Source organism: Rhinolophus sinicus, chromosome 2 (assembly GCF_057876585.1).
Source record: "Rhinolophus sinicus isolate RSI-liver-muscle chromosome 2, RSI-T2T, whole genome shotgun sequence".
Lineage (NCBI taxonomy): Eukaryota > Metazoa > Chordata > Mammalia > Chiroptera > Rhinolophidae > Rhinolophus > Rhinolophus sinicus.
The window spans coordinates 185,189,161-185,207,848 of record NC_142502.1 but is presented as its reverse complement, the minus strand read 5'-3'; the positions used below and the strand labels follow the sequence as shown (position 1 = coordinate 185,207,848).

Sequence of the window (18,688 nt, the reverse complement as noted above, 5' to 3'; positions counted from 1 at the left end):
TATTTAGGAAAATAAATAACAAAAGAAAGATATTTGAAAGAATCACAAACTCATTTACCATAGGCATAACATGACAAGCTTTCTGATATATTTTAAATGTGCTGTGGCTCATTAAAATTTAGTTTACACATAATTTTCAGGAAGACTATCATCTATCAACATCGATTACATCTCTGCTGCCCCCAGATGATGAGAGAAGTTTCATTTCTATTCTTAACATTTTTAATCATTGCGAGAACTCAAAGTAAAAAGTTAACAACTCTATTTTATATAAAGTCAAGATTTTACTGATTTTATCAAGTTCTTTTTTAAATCCTTGAGAAAAATCTCAATTCTTAAATTGGTTAAAATGATTATTTCGCTAGCAGAATGTTACTAAAATGTTTACTTTTTATGTGCATTTTCTTTCCCAACATTAAAAAAAGAATGGCAAAAAATTACCCATTATCAAATACCATAAATTTTTAAAAAAATATTTGAATTTTTGACTTTCTGTTTCTTATCAACTTTTTTGTAGAAAACCTACAGATATTTCTTGAGTGTCTACTACCCAGACACTCAGTCAAGCACTGGATAATAATTACTTCCAACAATGGTGTAGATTTAAAGAACCATTACATGCATTATCTTAATTGTACAGAACAACAACCCTGTGAAAGTAGAAGACAGATTTAGAGATGTTGAATTCATTTGTTCATTTGCTCATCCCGTCATTCTTTTTAAAAATATTTGAATGAGTCCTTACCATGTGCCATTCACTGCCAACACTAGGGCCATAGAGAAGGGTGAGACAGTCTCTAGTCTGCCCTTGAGAACCTCCAGAATTCGTCGCAAATGACTTACACAAGGTCATACCACTAGGAAGTGGTAGAGCTGGAGTCCTCTGATTCAGTCCTCTTCCTATTGCCACACTGCCTCTCAATAAGAAAGGCCTGGAATCAAGAAGAAGGCAGTTGTTATTTTTTACTATAAATTATGAAAATCCTCCACTTTAGGAAACTCAGAAGAAAAATGAGACTAAAAATGAACATTAAGTGTGATCTTTATTCCAGGGCAGCAGTCTGCTTGGCCAAGTTTAGCATGGGCCCCTGGAACTAGAAATAGAACATGTCACTTCCCTTTTAACCTGACTCCAGACTGGTCATCCCCAACCTGGAAGAACCCCACATGGCTCTTGGTCCTTTCTCTGGAGGAGGCGCTATTATGTACATTTTATAGATCAGTGCAGGATCTCCATTTTACAGGGGGCCTCCCTGTCTGGCACTCCCTCGGGAAGGATAGGTTAAGTCAGTGCAGGGCCCATTAGGACTGTCATACTGGAATCCTGATCTCATTCCCACCAAGGATAGGGTTAATTTCCAGGCACTAATGACAGAAGACTCGAACACATTGTTCACTTTGTCTGACTTATCAGAATCACAAGAACCGCTAAATCCTCAGCAAAAGGGCAGTTGGGCAAAAACACAGAGAAACAGTTTCTTAGGTGGCTTTGCTCTGTGAGAATAGGCAGCAAGGGAATTTCGTGGTGAGGGAAACCATCTCTACACTTTTTGTATAATCAACAGCTCCTTCAGGATTTCATGGCATCTGGGAGCAGCACATCATTCTGTTGGCTTGTTTTCTCCTTCAGGGCTGCGTGCTTACGTAGGACATAAGCTCTGCAGACACATGTCAATTCGTCATTCTAAGCCAGAGCTTTTACACTGAATATCAGGAATTTCAGGCATTGCTTCAGAGAACCTTCTCTGAAATGTGTTTAAGTCCATTTCTTCCCCATCCGCTCCAACTGTCTTTCTACCTTGTACAGGTATGTGTGGAAAAGCGAAAAGCCGCTCTACCACTCGTCCATTGACAGATCAGTGGTATATAAAAGAAGAGGTGAGTTGCATTTTCTCTTATGAATGCCAAGTAGCAACACCATTGTAGAAAAGCTAAATATCTTGAAAGTGAATGCGTAAGTAATTTTTTTCTTCTGTAACAAGTATTCAGTGCACATCCAAAGACACATCACCCGTGAGAAATCTCCACAGAAATCTATGTATTTCAGGAACGTGCCGTTATACCAAGCAGAGCTTAAGTTCCCACCAAAATATAAAATCCTGTATTTCTGTGACTTTCAGAACACTTTGTTAAGAGCCTTTAGATTGTCTTATTCATTTTTTAAAATTGTGGTAAAATATGCATAACATAAAATTTACCGTTTTATCCCTTTTTAAGTAGTTTCCCTCCTCCAATTTGTTTCCCTAATGTTATCCTCTTACATTACCACTGCATCTGTCATCCTAAGAAACCAGCATTGGTACATTACTGTCAAGTAAACTACAGGCTTCACCTGTAATTTAGCATTAGTTTTTGTTTTATTCCTTTCCTTTTTTTCCTCCATTTCCAGAAATGGTGGTAAATCTACAAAAACAGTTTAGCACACTGGTCGATTCAACACCAACTGTTGAAAAAAAAAGTCCTTCAAGTTTTCAGTTCAATTGGACTGAAGAAGACACTGATAAAACTTGTTTCCATGGACATAGCCTCCAGGGAATCCTGAAGAAGAAAGGCCAGTCACTGACAACCAAGAATTCACTATATTGGCTTAGTACACAGAAGTTCTGTAAAAGGTATGTGATGCTTTTAAAAATCAAAGGATAAAAACATGATAAAACCTCTAGTTTGGCCTGAAGTAGTATTCTTTTCTAATTAAAAAAGTCACATGTAATTTAAAGGAGTTGGCTATAATGAGAGCCAGATAGGTTGTTTGTTGGAAATAGAAAATGGTGAGCTCAGAATCAAGAAAATTGGAATTATGCATCGAGTCTCTTTTAAGAGTTTTAGGGATGGAGGTGTTAACCAATCTTGTGATAATTTCACAACCCATTCATGCAACCAATTGTTACATTGTACACCTTAAACTTACATGTCATATGTCAATAATATCTCAGTAAAGCTGGGGAAAAGTTTTAGATTATAAAGACTTTTGTCATTGCGGAAAGTCTTTTCTTACTAATCTCATTCCCGTATTGACTTACAAATTGTCCATAAGGCAGTTTCCCACGGTAGTTAAGAGGACTTGCTAATGAATCTGGCTGTTCGTATCCCATCTCTGCTGCTTGCTCACTGTGGGCAAGTAACTTACCATCGAAAGACCCTATGGAGCCTACAAGCCCCTGCTGTTCTCTGACCTCTCCTGCTAACTTCCTTTTCGAGCTCACTGCTCCTGTTTACACCGGCCTCCTAGCTGTTCCTTCAACTTGCTAAGTACGCTCCCCATGCAGGACTTTGCATGTGTTGTATCTTCAGCCTGGAATGCTCTTCCCCTGGGTATTCATACAGGCTCACTTCTTTCAGTTTTTTGCTCAAATTTCACTGTCTTGGAGAAGCCTTTCTTAACCATCCTGTTTGAAATAGCACCAACCCACCACTCGCACCTCGTCACTCTCTGCCTTGCCTGTTTTCTCCTTATAGCTTTTGTCACTATTAAATATAGTATTATAGATTTATTTTGTGTTTGTCTGCCTCCTGACACTAAAATGCAAGGTCCTTTAGCTGAGACTCTGTCTTATTTAAAGAAAAATCTAAGAGGCTAGAACAGAGCCTGGGTGCTCACCAACTATTTGTTGAGAGAATGAATGAATGAATGGATGGATGAAAAATGGAAGCTGCTCCATAGGGTTTGTATGGGAGTTAAATGAGATATTTGGTGTCTGTCACATAGTAAATGCTCAATAAATGATAACTATGATCACTATTATTATTTTAATCGAAACTAACTTTTTATTAACAAGTTTCACTTCCTGAGTTGAGTATCAAGATAATAAGATGAAGATGATAAAATGAGGTTATCTGTATTAAAATTAACTGCTCAAAAAAGTTTAGCTGAATCTAGAATGATTAAGGAGTAGCAGCAGCAATGAAAGGCCAGATCCCAGTCGCAGGGACAATTCCACATTTAAGACACTGCGTTCCTTTACAGTGGTCAGTGCAACATAGTACTTTCAGATTTTAAGATTTCATTGAGAGGAAGAGAGAAGGGTGTAGCCCAGGCCAGTGAGGGGACCCGCCGAGACCTCACCTGTCGCAGAGTCGGTCCTGAATGACTTAGCGGGGAGTTCACACCTTTTCCTTTTTCAAGTAGCACAATCAGTGGATTTTTGGATGATCTTCACAGATTTAATAGTGTAATATAAGACAGTCGTTATAAATAGACCTGGGATAATCAGAGATGAAGTAATTGAGATTGTTTTCTCTGCATGAACTATAAGGCTAAACACTAAAACCTACAGACAAAACATCAGTGACACCGTGACTTTATGTACTGAAATTCCTGTCAGCCCTGCTTCTTTGGACCATAGCCTAGAACCTCTGAGTAAGCACAAAAGGCTTCAGCCACCCAATAAAAATGTCACAAAGCCCATGACTAAGGCTTCTGCACTTGTCTCAGGAAGCCCATTAGTCCCTCACTCAAAGCCTCCTTACTCTGCCTTCAGGTGTGTTTCTGACAGGCTGAGTCGCCTCATTTCCAAACTCCTAATCATCTAAAGAAAGTAAGAGGGAGACTGAGAGGTGCTCTGCTGAGAGGCATCTTGACAGCAAACATAAATGACATCCGGCTGACAAACAGTGGAGGAGCCAGCATTGGGATCAGAAGCTGACAAAAGAACTCAGATTCCCGTGGTGTGAAGTTTATTCATGAGACACAATTAATAGCGTCACATAAGTTATCAACTTTAACACAGAGCATGTCCCAAAACTGTGTACATTCTCTTTGATTTCGGCTCTCTTACTGTATTTTCTACTATTTCCACAATAAAAATGGACGTGTAATAATATAATTGTAAAGGCTGAAAAAATTATGTTGACTATGCCCTAAGAAAATCAAATAATGTATAACTCAGTTTTTAAAGATTTGCATCCAAAATGGTTAAAATGAAATGTTTTGACGCCTAAGAGAGCAGATCTTCAATGACGTAGAGCATTTTGTTATGCAGAAGGTCTCATTTCTTAGGGTTCAAAGAGACAAACCCTCGTTTCAGGGTCCTGTAAAATAATTGTGAGAATACTCAGGCCTTGAGAACTAAGCAGAGAAAGGCTGCAAGACCACTTCAGATATGGGAGGTTTATCCTTTTTCTCTGAGGCAGAGCTAACGATCTTAATGAATCTAAATGCCCTTAATATTCCTCACATTTATAGAAGTCCCCATCTGTATATAGGCCAGTTACTGACAATTCGCTAGGTCCAAACACCTATCGTAGGCACTGGCTAATAGCATGTCTATGCCTGAGCTCCCTGAGAGGGGCAGGAAGCGAACAGCCAGGATTTCTCAAGTGGTCTTCCACGTGAAGTGGAGGGGTTTGGGGTATCCCACAGAAGTTTGATTTGAATTTTTAAAGATTTATTTTTAACTAATATTTTAAACTATAGTAAAAAACAATACTCAAATATGTCATATGCCAAATTTGAATATACTCGAAACCACCAAAACATTAACTTGTGTCACCTGGTTATTATATGTGTGTGTGCAGACTTTGGACTATTCCTTTGGCATACATTTGAACTTCTCATAAGGAAAGTTTTACCTTTACACTGCCCTCTCTTTAAATATAGATGTATGTGTATCCAATCACAGGAAGTTATTTATATAAGCATATTCATACAGCATCCATTTGCCACATGCATTTATTTTCAATGTCACACAAAGCTCAAGGAACATCACTTGACACATGTTCTACTCACAGCAGGATACTTGGCAATAACAAATTATTGTATATTATGTTTGGTTTTATCTCTTATAACTCTAGGATAGTTTTCTGAGTTTATGATTAAGAATGTAATCCTTATAAGGTATCATTAGTAACTCAGAAATAAAAAGTCCTTACTTGAGTGAATAATTTATGTACCTTTTCTTATCATTGTAGTGTAGAAACAGAGCTTTCCTTATAGTCCCTAGGTGAGAGAAATAATACTTTTATCCTTTTTGTGATAACATTTTGCCTGAAAGAATCGCTCTCAAAAAAGCTGAAGTTAAAAATTAGAAAGTAAGAAAAGTTAAGTGGCCACCATATTTATGAGAATTCCTATAAATAAAATGGCTTGTATTTTATTTCTATTAAGTCAATCAATGAACGATCAGAAATGAAAGAGGAAAAGTGACAACTAACACCACAGAAATAGAAAGGATTGTAAGAAAATACTACAAACTATTATATGCCAACAAACTAGACAATTGGGAAGAAATGCATAAATTCCTAGGAACATACAATCTTCCAAGACTGAATCAAGAAGAAATAAAATCTGAACAGATTGATTACTACTAACAAAATCAAATCAGTAATCAAAAAACTCCCAACAAACAAAAGTCCTGGACCAAATGGCTTCACAGGTGAATTTTAGCAAAGAAGAATTAACACCTATCCTCAAACTATTCTAAAAAACTCAAGAGGAAGGAATTATTAATTTTACAAGGCCAGCATTACCCTCATTCCAAAACCAGACAAAGACATTACAAATAAAGAAAATTATAGGCCAATATCCCTGATGAACATAGGTGCAAAAATCCTCAACAAAATATTAGCAAACTGAATTCAGTAATACATTAAAAAGATCATACACCTTGATCAAGTGGGATTTATTCCTAGGATGCAAGGTTGGTTCGATATCTGCAAATCAATTAATGTGATACACAACATAAACAAAATGAAAGATAAAAATCATGTGATCATATCAATAGATGCCGAAAAAGCATTTGACAAAATCCAGCATCTATTTATGATAAAAATTCTCAACAAAGTGTGAATAGAGGGAACATACCTCAACATAATAAAGGCCATTATGAGAAACCCACAGCTAACATCATACTCAACAGGGAGAAGCTAAAAGTGTTCTCCTTAAGGTCAGGAACAAGATAAGGATGCCCACTTTCACCAATTTTATTCAACATAGTATTAAAAGTCCTAGCCACAGTAATCAGACAAGAAAAAGAAATAAAAGTTATCCAAATTGAAAAGGAAGAAGTAAAACTGTCCTTATTTGCAGATGACATGATACTATATAGAGAGAACCCTAAAGATTCCACCAAAAAACTATTCAAACTGATACGTGAATTCAGTAAAGTAGCAGGATACAAAATTAATATTCAGACATCTGTTGCATTTTTATTATACACCAATAATGAACTATCAGAAGAGAAATTAAGAAAATAATCAATATACAATTGCATCAAAAAATACCTAGAAATAAATTTAACTAAGGAGGTAAAAGACCAAAAAAAAATCCAATTAAAAAATGGGCAAAAGACCTGAATAGATATTTCTCTAAAAAGGACGTACAGATGGCCAATAGACATGTGAAAAGATGCTCAACATCACTAATCATCAGAGAAATGCAAATTAAAACCACAATGAGATACCACCTCACACTTGTCAGAAGAGCCATCATCAATAAATCAACAAACAAGTATTGTTGAGGATGTAGGAAAAAGGGAACCCTGGTGCATTGTTGGTGGGGTTGCAAATTGGTGCAGCCACTATAGAAAAGAGTATGGAGGTTCCTCAAAAAATTAAAAATAGAACTACCACACGACCCAGCAGTTCTATTTCTGGGTATTTATGTGGAGAAATCCAAAGCACTAATTCGAAAAGATATGTGCACCCCTATGTTCATTGCAGTGTCATTTACAATAGTCAAGATATGGAAGTAATCTAAGTTCCCAGCAATAGACGATAGGATAAAGAACTGGTACATATATACAATGGAATATTACTTGGTCATAAAAAAGAATGTCATCTTAACATGGATGGACCGAGAGGGTATTATATACTAAGTGAAATAAGTCAGACAGAGAAAGACAGATACCACATGATTTCACTTGTATGTGGAATCTAAAGAAGAAAATAAAACAGAAACAGACTCATAGATACAGAGAACAAACTGATGGTTGTCAGATGGGAGGCGCTGGGTGTTAAAAGGTGAAGGTATTAAGTACAAATTGGTAGTTACAAAATAGTCATGGGGATGTAAAGTGCAGTATAGGGAATATAGTCAATAATATTGTTATAACTGTATGTAGTACCAGTTGGTTACTAGACTGATCAGAGAGATCTCTTGGTAAATTATATAAATATCAAACCACCATGTTGTACACCTGAAACTAATATAAAATAATATTGAATGTCAACTGTAACTGAAAAATAAAAAATAATAAAAATCAATCAATGAAAAAGCCATTGAGGCCTTTAAATTTCCTACTACTGAACATAGTAGGGTATTGGCTTTATTGTATATTATTAAAATACATAGCTTTAAGATTTTAAGTGCAATTTTAAAGTAGTATAGGGGAAATTAACATTTTTGGGCCTTACTATGAGCCAACTATTGAGTTAAGGGCTTAATATATATTCACACTTAGTCCTTTTATCCATCCTATAAGGTAGGTACTGTTATTTTTTTCTGTTTTACAGATGAGAGAACCAAGAGTAATTATCTGTAGTCACAACTGTTGGGTGGCAGAGTTTTGTAGTGCAAATATAAACGTCCTTTCAGGAATTTAGGACGATATATATTTATAAATCATAATATCTAAAAGTTTATATTCTCTGTATCTTACTTGTTTTTTAAACTTTTTATTATGCAAAACTTTAAGTGTATTCAAAAATAGAATAGTAGAATGAACCCTCCTGTGCTTTGTCATTCAGCGTCAACAATTGTCAACAAGACTAGACTTGCTTCATCCCTGCCCCAACTCAGTCCTCCACCCTCATCCCTAGATGGTTTGGGAGCAAATCCCAAGCATCAAAACATTTTCAAAGCAAAACCATAATATCGTTAATCAGACATTTAAAAAAACTTGATAGTAATTCCTTAATATTATCAAACATGTAGTCACTGTTTAGATTTTCCCAATTGTCATGCACTTTTTTAAATAACTCAGAATCCAAATGAGATCCTTACGCTGCAAGTGGCAGAGATATCCCTTAGGTGTTTTAGTTAGTAAATTCCTCCTTTATCTCTTTTTTCCCTTGCAATTTACTTGTTGAGTAACCCAGGTCATGTGTTCTGTACAATTTCCCACACCCTATAAATGGTATAGTTCCATGAACCATTAATATGTTCCTCTGTCTCCTGGGTAAACTATACCTTGGTATAGTTAGAGTTAGTTGGAGATTGGTAATTAGAATTAGAGATTTGGTGGTAGTTAGAGATTTGATCCAATTCAGGCTCTACTACTTTAAAATAAGTGAAATTGCTTTGTAAGTTCTTCTTTCTATTAGACATACAGGACTGCAAGCTACATCATCAAGTCTGGTGTCTTACTTTGGGGGGGTTGTGGATTATTTGTTTTCACTTGTTTGTTTTAAAAATATATACAGAATCTCTCCCTGTGTGCTTTTGTGTGCCTTTATCATGGTAAGAAGTGGGGGCCCGCCTGGAATGGCAGCCCCTCTGGCGAGGAGTTGTGAGACCTGGCTGTCCAGTACCACCTGTGTGTCCCTTGTGTGGGCAGTGCTAAAATGTTTTCCTTTGTAAAATTAAGTTTTTCCAAATTGTTCTAAGTTTTCCTTTCAGCTCAAATTACTATTTTAAGCCTAAACATATATATGTTAAATTATTTGGGAGATGTTCAAGGGACAGATGCATCCATTTCTAAATGGCCATGTAAAGTTAACGTCTTCCTTTTTTTTCCCCTTCTAGCTATTGTAAACATGTGACAACCTATGAAGAATCAAATTTCTCTCTGAGTTATCAGTTTATACTAAATCTCTTCTCCTTCCTGCTAAGAATAAAGACCTCCTTTCTCCATGAAGAAGTGAGCTTAATCGAAAAGAGGCTTTTTAAAACAAAATACAGTAAAACGAAAAAGAAATCTTCAAGATCCAGGAAAGTGAGAAAATGACAAAAATAAAATAGAAACTTTCTTGGGAAAATATTTTAATAGTGACAGTAATGTCAGATGTAATATAACATTCCAGAGAATTGTGGAAAACAGAATTTTTTGCATATATATCCATCCATACATAGATGTGCATACAAATATTTACATATATATATCACTGTGCTTATAAAAATGTATATTGGAAAACAAGTGAGCTTTGAATTTGTTTTTTAAATTATGAATTTTTTTTTAAGAAAATTAAAGCAACAATGTTACATAAATGGTATGCAGAAATTTGTATTCATTGTATTTTAGAGCTAAGTTTGCTTTTTAAACTAGGTCACTTCCTTACTCTTTATGCCCCAGAGTAAATCCGAGATGGATCAAAGACCTAAAAATTATAATCATTTATATATACATACATAAAATATTAGAAGAAAACAAGTGTGAATGCTTGGATGGTCTTGGAGCGGAGAAGGACTTCCTAAGTATGTCTCAAAACCAGAAGCCAAAGGAGAAAATTGATAATGTGACCACAAAGTCAAAGGCAAATGACAAACTGGGAAAAGGTATTTGTAGCATATGAAGGATGAAGGAATAATTTCTTTAACGTATCAATAGCTCTTGTAAAGCAATAGGAAAAAGACAAACTGAACAAAAGATATGAAAGGATAGCATTTTGAGAAAAATACAAAGGCCCCCAAAACAGGATAGTATACTCAACCTAACTCAAAGAAATACAAGCTAAAATAAAGAGATATTATTTTCCAGATATTAAACTGGAAAAGATTATTAAGGCTTCTAATACCTGGTGAGGATATTAAAAATCGGGCATTTTTATTGTTTGTTTATTCATGCAACACATTCTTACTGAGCAGCGTCTGTGTTCCAGGCACATTCTAGGCACGGAAATACAGCATTGAACAAGATCCCTGCCTTTAAGGATCTTCTAATTGGGTGGAGGCAGACAGTAAACAGATGCATAATATCTGGGGCAAAGAAGAAAGAGCAAGGTAGGAGCTGAGTAGTAGCGTGGGCCATTTTATAAAACGTAATTGAGGAAGAGCTCTCTGGGGAGGGGACATTGAGCCAAGACCAACCGAAGGAGCAAGCCCTGCAGCTTTCGCGAGGAAGGCCATTCCAGGCAAAGCAAAGATGCAAAGGCTCTGAGGCAGGATCGCGCTTGGTGGGTTCAGGATTCGCAAGTTGTTAGGGCGGCTGAGTGTTGTGGCAGGAGGGGAGATGGTAGCAGATGGGATGGAAGACGTCTTCACGGTCATGGTAAGGGCTTTGACCTTTATCCCAGTTGTCACAGGAAGCCATTTGAAAATTCTGAGCAAAAGAATGACGCAATCCAACCTACGTCATAAGAGGCTCATTTAGACTGCTCTGTGGTGAACAGACTGCAGTGGGAAATGGGCAGAGATGCAGAGAGACCACCTTAGAGAGTGTGGTACTGGCTCAGGCTAGAGATGGTGGTTGGGACTGCAGCCTGGAGTGGAAGTGAAGTCGGGAAGTCCCACATACAGTTTAATAAGCGTGGCATGAGTAAGGGTTTGGGGATGGGTGGGTTGTGGGCGTGAGAAATCAAAATGCCCATATTTTTTTCCTGAGCCACTGAGGTAAGGTACCATTTATCACAATGGGGCTGCTTTAATTGCCTTTGTATTCATCCTGTTTGTAAAGAAAGCTATTTCCACCCCAGGGTTGTAGGGATGGCTGAACACTTGGCAGCCAATACTGAACAGATGAGACCAACAACAGCAGCTTATTAATCCTCGCACATACACAGGGCCAGTGGAGACACACTTGGGAGCAGTGAACAATGGACTGTGGGAGGCAGGCTTTCTAGTATCAGGAGGATGGGTGACCCCAGTTCCTGCAGGAGGGTATCGTTAGCTAGTTAGAATAATTTTGTGAACTGGCAGGAAACAAACCCACTACTCAGGGATAGACAGGAACTGCTTCTGGTCGTCTTGACAAGGTGTGTTTGGTTAGGGGACTTGATTCATGGGAATGCAGTGGAGGGGAACTTGTAGTTAGGATATGTGAGGCCCTTCTGGTTTCACCAGCTGTCAAGGCAGCACATAATGTTGGGCCTTAATTTTAGGTCTTCTACCACAGGGAACTCTCAGAAGAGTGGGGATTGCGAAATCAGTTCTGTTTCGGGCATATTGAGTTTGAGATGCCTATTAGATGTGGAAGAGATGTCAAAATAGACAGTTGCAGGGAAACATCCATAGTTCAGAGGCCTGGGGCAATGTAAACGTAGGACTCACCAGAATATAAATAATATTTAAAAACTCTGAAACTAGATGGGATCTCCTAAGGAGTTAGTGTAGCTAGAAAAGAAGTCTTCACAGATTTTCTTTATGAGGCTGAGTAAGTTCCCTTCTATCCTTGTTTGCAGTTTCTTCTTTAAATCAGGAATTAATGTTGGGGTTTTTTTTTCAAATGCTTTTCTTGCATCTGTGAGATGATGGAATGGTTTTTCTTTTTAGCCAGTTACTATGGTAAATTATGTTGAGTTTCAAATGTTAAACTAACTTTGCATTCCTAGAAGAAACCTCACTTGGTCATGGTCTATTATTCTTTTAATATATTGTTGAATTTGATTGGCTGAAATTTTGTTAAGAATTTTTGCCTCCATGTTCATAAGGAATGTTGTTGTGTAGCTTTCTTTTCCTGTGATTTATCTGGTTTTGGTATCAGAGTAATGCTGGCGTCTCAGAATGAGTTGTATCTCAAAATGAGTTGTGAAGCTTTCCCTTCTCTCCTGTTTTTATTTTCTAGGAGCATTTGTGTAGTTATTCCTTAAATGTTTAGTATGAAGCTTATATGGTCTGGATTGGGAAGGTTTTCAACAACAAATTCAATTTCTTTAATGCATATAGGGTTATTCAGGTTAACTATTTCTTCTTTGCTTTTCAAAAGACACTTTTATGAAAATGAAAAGTCAAATCACCAGCTGGGAAAAAATATTTGCAAAACATATATCTGACAAAGGATTTATATCTACAAAAATAATTCTTACAACTCAATAGTAAGAAAGATACCAAATAAAAATGGGCAAAAAATTTGAACAGACACTTCATCAAAGAAAATATACAGAGAACAGATAAGCACATGAAAGGTACTTGACATTATTAGTAATCAGGAAAATTCAAGTTAAAACCATTAGGAGGGCCGGCCTGGTGGCTCAGGCGGTTGGAGCTCCGTGCTTCTAACTCCAAAGGCTGCCAGTTCGATTCCCACATGGGCCAGTGGGCTCTCAACCACAAGGCTGCCAGTTCAATTCCTCAAGTTCCGCGAGTAATGGTGGGCTCCGCCCCCTGCAACTAAGATTGAACACGGCACCTTGAGCTGAGCTGCCACTGAGCTCCCGGATGGCTCAGTCGGTTGGAGCGCGTCCTCTCAACTACAAGGTTGCCAGTTCGATGCCCATAAGGGATGGTGGGCTGCGCCCCCTGCAACTAGCAACGGCAACTGGATCTGGAGCTGAGTTGTGCCCTCCTCAACTAAGACTGAAAGGACAACAACTTGACTTGGAAAAAAGTCCTGAAAGTACACACTGTTCCCCAATAAAGTCCTGTTCCCCTTCCCCAATAAAATCTTTAAAAAAAAAACACCAAAAGCCATTAGGAGATATTATCACACACCCGCCAGAATGGCTGAAATTTTAGAAGAATGGCCATAGTGTTAGCAAGGATTTGGAGCAACTCGTGCTCCTACTGCTGATGGGAACATTAAACAGTACAACCGTTTTAGAAAACAGTTTGGTAGTTTCTTAAAAGTGAATAATATATCTACCGTATGTTCCAGTCACTCCACTACTAGGTGTCTATCCAAGAAAAATCAAAGCATATTTTCACACAGACGTATACATAAATAGTCACAGCAACTTTTTTTGGAATAGCCAGAAAAAGAAAACAACCCAAGTAGCCATCAACAGTTGAGGGATGTGGTATATCCATACAATGGAATACTACTTAGCTATAAAAAATGAAGGAACAATTGAAACAAGCAGCAACACTTCTGCTCAGGAGAGGGATTTGGCAGGGTATATAAAATGCTTACATTCATTGGCCAGAACTGCATCATTTGCCCAATAACTAGCAAAAGGGAATAGGATTACCATGATCGGTTTAGATTATCACAATGCTTTCCTACCTTCCCCAGGATTGAGGCTCTTTGTCTAATATTTGAGCAAAATTAGGGTACTGTTAACAAGGAAAGATGGGGGGACTGTCTGCTGATAAGCAATGAACAGTGTATATGTAGTTTTTTCTCTCAAGTTCAAAGTCTTAACATCTAATTTGTGTAAAATATGATGCTATAGTATTATGGGTAAAACAATTCCTAACATCTGTTAATGTTAGATACTTTATAGCTGTTAGCATCCAGATTTGTTCTAGTCTTATAAGACCTAATAATAAATGCTTACATAATGTCTATTATGTACCACTTTTCTAAGTGCTTAATATGTTTTTTCATATATATTAACTGAATTGAATTAATAAATAAGATATTAATTTTATGCTCACAAAACCCATGTGGTGTATGTACTGTTGTTCTCATTTTACAGATCGGGAGCCTGAGACACAGAGGGGATGAGTAACTTGCCCGAAGTCTCACAATTAATCTGGAATAAACTATTGCAATACACTGTCTCTCCAGAGACTTCAACAGTCTTTGCTCTCAAGGAACTTACAACATTAGCAGAGTCAAAATTTATTTCACTACATGCAACATACAAAAACAATGCCATTTGACTTTATTATCTACTTTTCCCAAGCCTTTATTCTGCTGGGAGGGCAGCAAAGAGTGAGAAATACCACCTTGAACCTTTAATCTTACCGATTAAAGATATCTTAGTCTCTTTGGGGTTAAAACAGTCCCTTTGGAATAGATATTTAGTAAAGTTCAAGTTCAGATCCCTATTAGGGCTGTTTTTACTTCTGTCTCCTTCCTCAGATGGCCTCTGGGTTCAAGGGTGAGATGGCAGAAGAGACCCTGCTCTACATGTGTCCTCTGGTCCTTGGCAGTCTCTGATGTACTGGTGCTGGCCAAGGGGCAATAGGGCCCCCACAGCAGAGCCTGGTCAGGGGAACCCCCTGCTGATCGCTCCTCTCAGCATCCTGTGCCCTCAGGTCTGTCTGGCGGTCCACAAGGCTGCAGATGCTGAGTTCCACCAGCTGCCTTCCGTATCCTCACTGGGAGCATGAAGGTGCTTCTAGAGCCCCTCCACCCTCAGGGGTGCCTTAGTAGGCTGGACCGCCATTTCTCCTCTGCTGCAGTCACCCTGTATTGTCACAGGGCACTCTGCAGGTGATCTCCACAAGCCCTATGTCTGCCTCAGCTATTTCTAAGCTGCGGAGGTACACAATTGTGAAATAAAGCAGAAGCAGGCTGTGCCATAATAGATGTACGAACAGAGCTCAGTGGGAGCATGGAAGAGGGAGAGATGGACGCCACTGGCAGGCTCAGGGAACCTCAGGGAGCTGGGTGCCCAGGGAAGCGTCCTGTCGGGGGCAGGGATCAAATGTTTAGTCTCCTTTCAGGGGAAGTTTGCCACTTAGAGTGTCTCGAGATATTTGTTGATTTGGGTGGAATCTCTTTTTATGAGCAAATCTTATTTTTTTTAAATTAAGTTCCATACCGCTGCAGAAACATAATTTTACTATCCAGGTGACCACCCTAAAGGGAAATAAAACCAAGTGAGATTTCACATAATCTCAGATCCAGTAACTATTGTAATAGTGTGAAATCAGATACTTCTCAGGGCTGAAAATAGAATGTAGCAGATACTTCTGGAAAAAATACTTTCAATTTTTTTTTTGTCTCAATAATTAGTAAAACCTCATAGCCATGTAAATATAGCATATATGTGCTGAAATTGAGTTAAGTTTTATGTTTTATTTGTCTTCAAAAACATCATAGAAAACACAGGTGAAACATTTATTAAGCACCTACTGTGTTTCCCCAAAAATAAAACCTAGCCAGACAATCAACTCTAATGCGTCTTTTGGAGCAAAAATTAATATAAGACCAGGTCTTACATTATTATTATATTATATAGGACCTGGTCTTATGTTATAGTAAAATAAGACTGGGTGTTATATTAAGTTTTGCTCCAAAAGACACATTAGTGCTGATTGTCTGGCTAGGTCTTATTTTTGCAGAAACACGGTATCTTGTATAAAATATTTTACGTGTTTTCCCATTTAATCTATCTACAAGTGTAGTAATTAAAGATGTGGTCACAGTAGATTAAAACAAAAACGTTTTAAATTTCTAAAATTAAAAAAATTAAATCAATGAATATACCATGCAAGTCTTTTCCCACGAGAATACAGAACATTGGCCTAAGTATTTCATAATCTACAGACATATCTCATACATTTTGAACATAGTTTTTTTTTTTTTTTCTCTTTTAATCCTTCACAAAAAAAATGCAGTTTTCTTTAGGCAGTTTGAGATTCTGTGTTAGACTTAAAAGCAAAGGGAGTGTCTTCTACCTGCGAGCTTTGGCTCCTCTCCCATCAGGTCAATCAACATTATTATGGGGATGTAATGATGGTTAAGGGCTATGAGCCACGGGGTGCGTTATCTCACCCAAGGGGACACAGCAGGCCTGTCATTGCAACTTCAGGAATGGAGCCTTCTAACGCCCAAAGGAAGGAGGAGAGCCCTGGGCTGGGGGCGTATCTATAGTTCTTTGTTATCTCTTTGGGGTTTTTTTCCTCCATTGGCACAAAGCCACCTAGAAAAAAAAAATCGGTATTAACCCAACCCTATATTTACAGAAAAAGATGTATTGCTTCAAAGAAGAGAAGGACACTGAGTCTTAAGGAAAACCATGACTTGAATTTCAAAAGTGTAGCTGCTGTAAAAGTTCTGTGGACATTGCAGACAGTTAAAAGTATGTATTTTTATCTTGAGTATGGAGACGATAACTTGTACATTTAAAATGCCACTGCGTTCTTGAAAACTGAGTAAATTCACACAGTATTAAGTTCTCTCACAAAATGTTTTCAAGAAGCTCTTAGTTTATGTTTCCCGTGTTTTGTGCGCTTGTGAAGTATTTAAGCATAAAGTGATTTTAGTGCCAGACTTGCCTGATAATTCGCTACGGCTTAAGAAGAGCTTACAAAGGAGTTCTTTTATTGACTTTATAAATTAAGAACCTGGTATTTCAGCTCACTTGGCCTTTTGCCCTTCTGCAACAATTATTTCCTTCTGGAACAGTTAGTGCATGTTTGATGGATATTTGGGTTGAACTGGCTGACTCACAGATATTCCCAAAGGAATTTTTAAGTTAAAAATCTCACTTAAATATAATACCTTTTGTCACCGTTGTTGTCCACGTTAAGTCAGATGAAGTGATGAAGTTAAACATTACCCCCAATGAAAAGGTGGTCTATGAATTTTAAAACTCCCAAGGTGAAAAGTAGGACAAATGTGTTCTTTACCATGTTAGAGGTCAAGAAACTATTATAAAACACCTTTACTTATTTTTACCTTTCTTGCCTTAGAAATTCACACCAGAATAAAAGTCTCCCTGGGAAGGTCTCTGCTTAGAGTCCCTTGTTTCCTAGGCGCTCCCCCAGCTGGGGCCCTTGGGCTGCTCTCAGTCCTGCCAAAACACAGTTTGCAGGTCCGCCCTGCTCCACTCCTCACTCTCTGCCCAGTTTCTCCAAGTGCAGCCCAGGGACCTGCCTCTGAATCAGGGTGATGCTTCTTAGCTCTACCCGGGGCTCCCATGCCAGCTCCTCCTCCACAAGGCCGGAGGATCAGAGTGGTGGGGTGGCCTCAGAGCCTGCCCTTTATCACCCAGCACCCCACACCCACCCGATGCACAGAGGTGGGGCTGCCCAGGCTTCTCCCTGCCTTTCAATTCCTCAGTACGCCCTTGTTTGGGCATTTCATATGGACAGCCTATGCTTGTGTCCTGTTTCCTAGCTTTGCTAAGCCTTTGAGACTGCAGCCGTTTCTCATGGCTCCCTATAGAACCCTCCATCTAATAGATGTTTAATAAATGTCTCTGACGAAAGTAAAGATGATAAAAAAGGGGAAAATTACAAAAAGCTTCCTACTGTCTGGTCAGTTATAACAGTGCAAGGTTCAGTATTTCACGAATGAACTCAGGTGTCTGTCTTCCAAATGTTGGTTTTTAGATCAAATTGAAGTATTTTTGAAACAAGGGGGAAAGATGGGCATGACTTTTGCCCATGGTGTATCCGTGGCCTTCCCAAATACCGTGTTTCCCTGAAAATAAGACCGGATCTTCTATTAAGTTTTGCTCCAAATGACGCATTAGGGCTTATATTCAGGTGATGTCATCCTGAAAAATCATGCTAGGGCTTATTTCCTGGTTAGGTTATTTTCAGGGAAACACAGTCTATATACAGTGCTTAGAATGTGCCAGACACTGTTATGAGCATTTAACATATGCCTACATCGCCTCTGTTAATCCTCTAAATGATCCTAGGATGTGGTCCTGTGTTATTTTACAAATAAGAACACTGAGACCTTCTGATCCCAGGCAGTGTAGCTCCAGCATCTGTACTTTTCAGCAGCTTCCAGCCTCTCAAAGACCTTAACCCCTGGTGATGTCGGTTTGGAACTTAAGAACCCCCGTGCTACTGCAAAGACGAAAACATTAGCTTTTATGACTGGAGCATATCCTCACCCACCCCCTTCCAAACCTGCACCCCAAACCTGTTTGTCCTCTATGCTCCCTGTCTCTCATTACAGCACCATTCACCTAATCACCCAAGCTATAAATCGCCAACCCCTCCCTATCTGTCACCCCCAACATCTCATCC

At 38.3% G+C, this 18,688-nt stretch overlaps 1 protein-coding gene across 2 annotated transcripts in view; it reads left to right on the top strand.

Annotated features, from left to right (window-relative positions):
• Window positions 1-13,219, top strand: part of TAF1B (TATA-box binding protein associated factor, RNA polymerase I subunit B) — a 69,332-nt gene extending 56,113 nt beyond the window's left edge. Inside the window, exons 13-15 of one of the 2 annotated variants that reach the window (XM_019755962.3) lie at window positions 1,808-1,878; window positions 2,390-2,612; window positions 9,680-13,219. In XM_019755962.3, coding sequence (XP_019611521.3) covers window positions 1,808-1,878; window positions 2,390-2,612; window positions 9,680-9,881 — 496 coding nt within the window. In that variant the 3' untranslated portion in view covers window positions 9,882-13,219. Of the gene's footprint in view, window positions 1-1,807; window positions 1,879-2,389; window positions 2,613-4,478; window positions 4,901-9,679 lie in introns of those variants that run through there. The other variant, XM_019755964.3, reaches the window with a different exon arrangement.
• The last annotated feature ends 5,469 nt before the right edge of the window (window positions 13,220-18,688 follow it).